The following is a 931-nucleotide window of genomic DNA, read 5'->3' on the forward strand; positions in this document are numbered from 1 at the left end:
CTAGCTCACATTTTTTTAGCCTCCAGCTCACACATTTTTTGTCTCAGCTCAGGAAGGGAGGGCTCCAGAGCAAACTAGGCTATGCAGTAGCCAAATCCCTCGCTCACAACTTTAATGCCAGTGGCTCACCAAGTAGAATTTTTGCTCACAAGACTCCACAGCTTAGAGGGAACATTGCTAACGCTATTCAAGTTGCGGGCAGCGGTGTTGAAAGGGCGGCTTGCAATGAACAAAGATATGATGTAAAGAATACTTTAATCAGCTTTGATAGCTATTAGAATGGTATTTTGAAATAATGTGATTCTATATAGTAGAGAATGTTACCTAATGAGATATTGTGTATGAAAGATTTTTGTAATAAAAGAATATGAAGAGGAAAGGAGGGGATACCGCACTGTTGGAAGCCAAGTTTAGGGGAGGGGAGGAGGATAGAAATTTTAAAAAGGGGTATATCGTAAGCGAATATATATTGCTAATTGTGAGATTGTTGATATATCCTGTCAATAAAAAGTTTATGCAAAAAAAGAAAGAAAAGGCGGCTTGCAAGACTTCCGGGGGACGCCCAAGCACGTTCCGCAAGGACGGGAGCCAAAAGGTGAAACGAGCTCCTCGAGCCGCACAACCGTCGTTCCTGAGGCGGCGCGGCGCACGAGGGCGTCGGAAGTGACGTAGTTCGCGCGCCGGACGGAACTGTTGGGAGGTCGGGGGAGGCTTCCGGTTTGTGCGGGAGCCGAACTTCGGGCGCGAGGCGACGACGACGACCTGTGGAAGGGGGTGGGGAGGGGAGCGGGTCGGGAGGGAGCGAGCGAGCGAGCGGCCGCCGCCATGGCCTTGTCGGAGAGTCAGCTCAAGAAAATGCTCGGCAAGGTAAGGCGGAGAACGGCCGGTCCGTCGGCCCGACCCTCCTCAACTGGCCTGTCTCAGAGCGTCG

General features: G+C 51.0%; 1 protein-coding gene across 1 annotated transcript in view; it reads left to right on the forward strand.

The window, feature by feature from the left end:
- The first annotated feature begins 706 nt into the window (after positions 1-706).
- Positions 707-931, forward strand: part of TSG101 (tumor susceptibility 101) — a 48,843-nt gene continuing 48,618 nt past the window's right edge. The window contains exon 1 of the mRNA XM_015417292.1: positions 707-867. Coding sequence (XP_015272778.1) covers positions 826-867 — 42 coding nt within the window. The 5' untranslated portion in view covers positions 707-825. The remainder of the gene's footprint in view (positions 868-931) is intronic.

This window comes from Gekko japonicus, unplaced genomic scaffold (genome assembly GCF_001447785.1).
Source record: "Gekko japonicus isolate JY-2015 unplaced genomic scaffold, Gekko_japonicus_V1.1 scaffold1827, whole genome shotgun sequence".
Taxonomy (NCBI): domain Eukaryota; kingdom Metazoa; phylum Chordata; class Lepidosauria; order Squamata; family Gekkonidae; genus Gekko; species Gekko japonicus.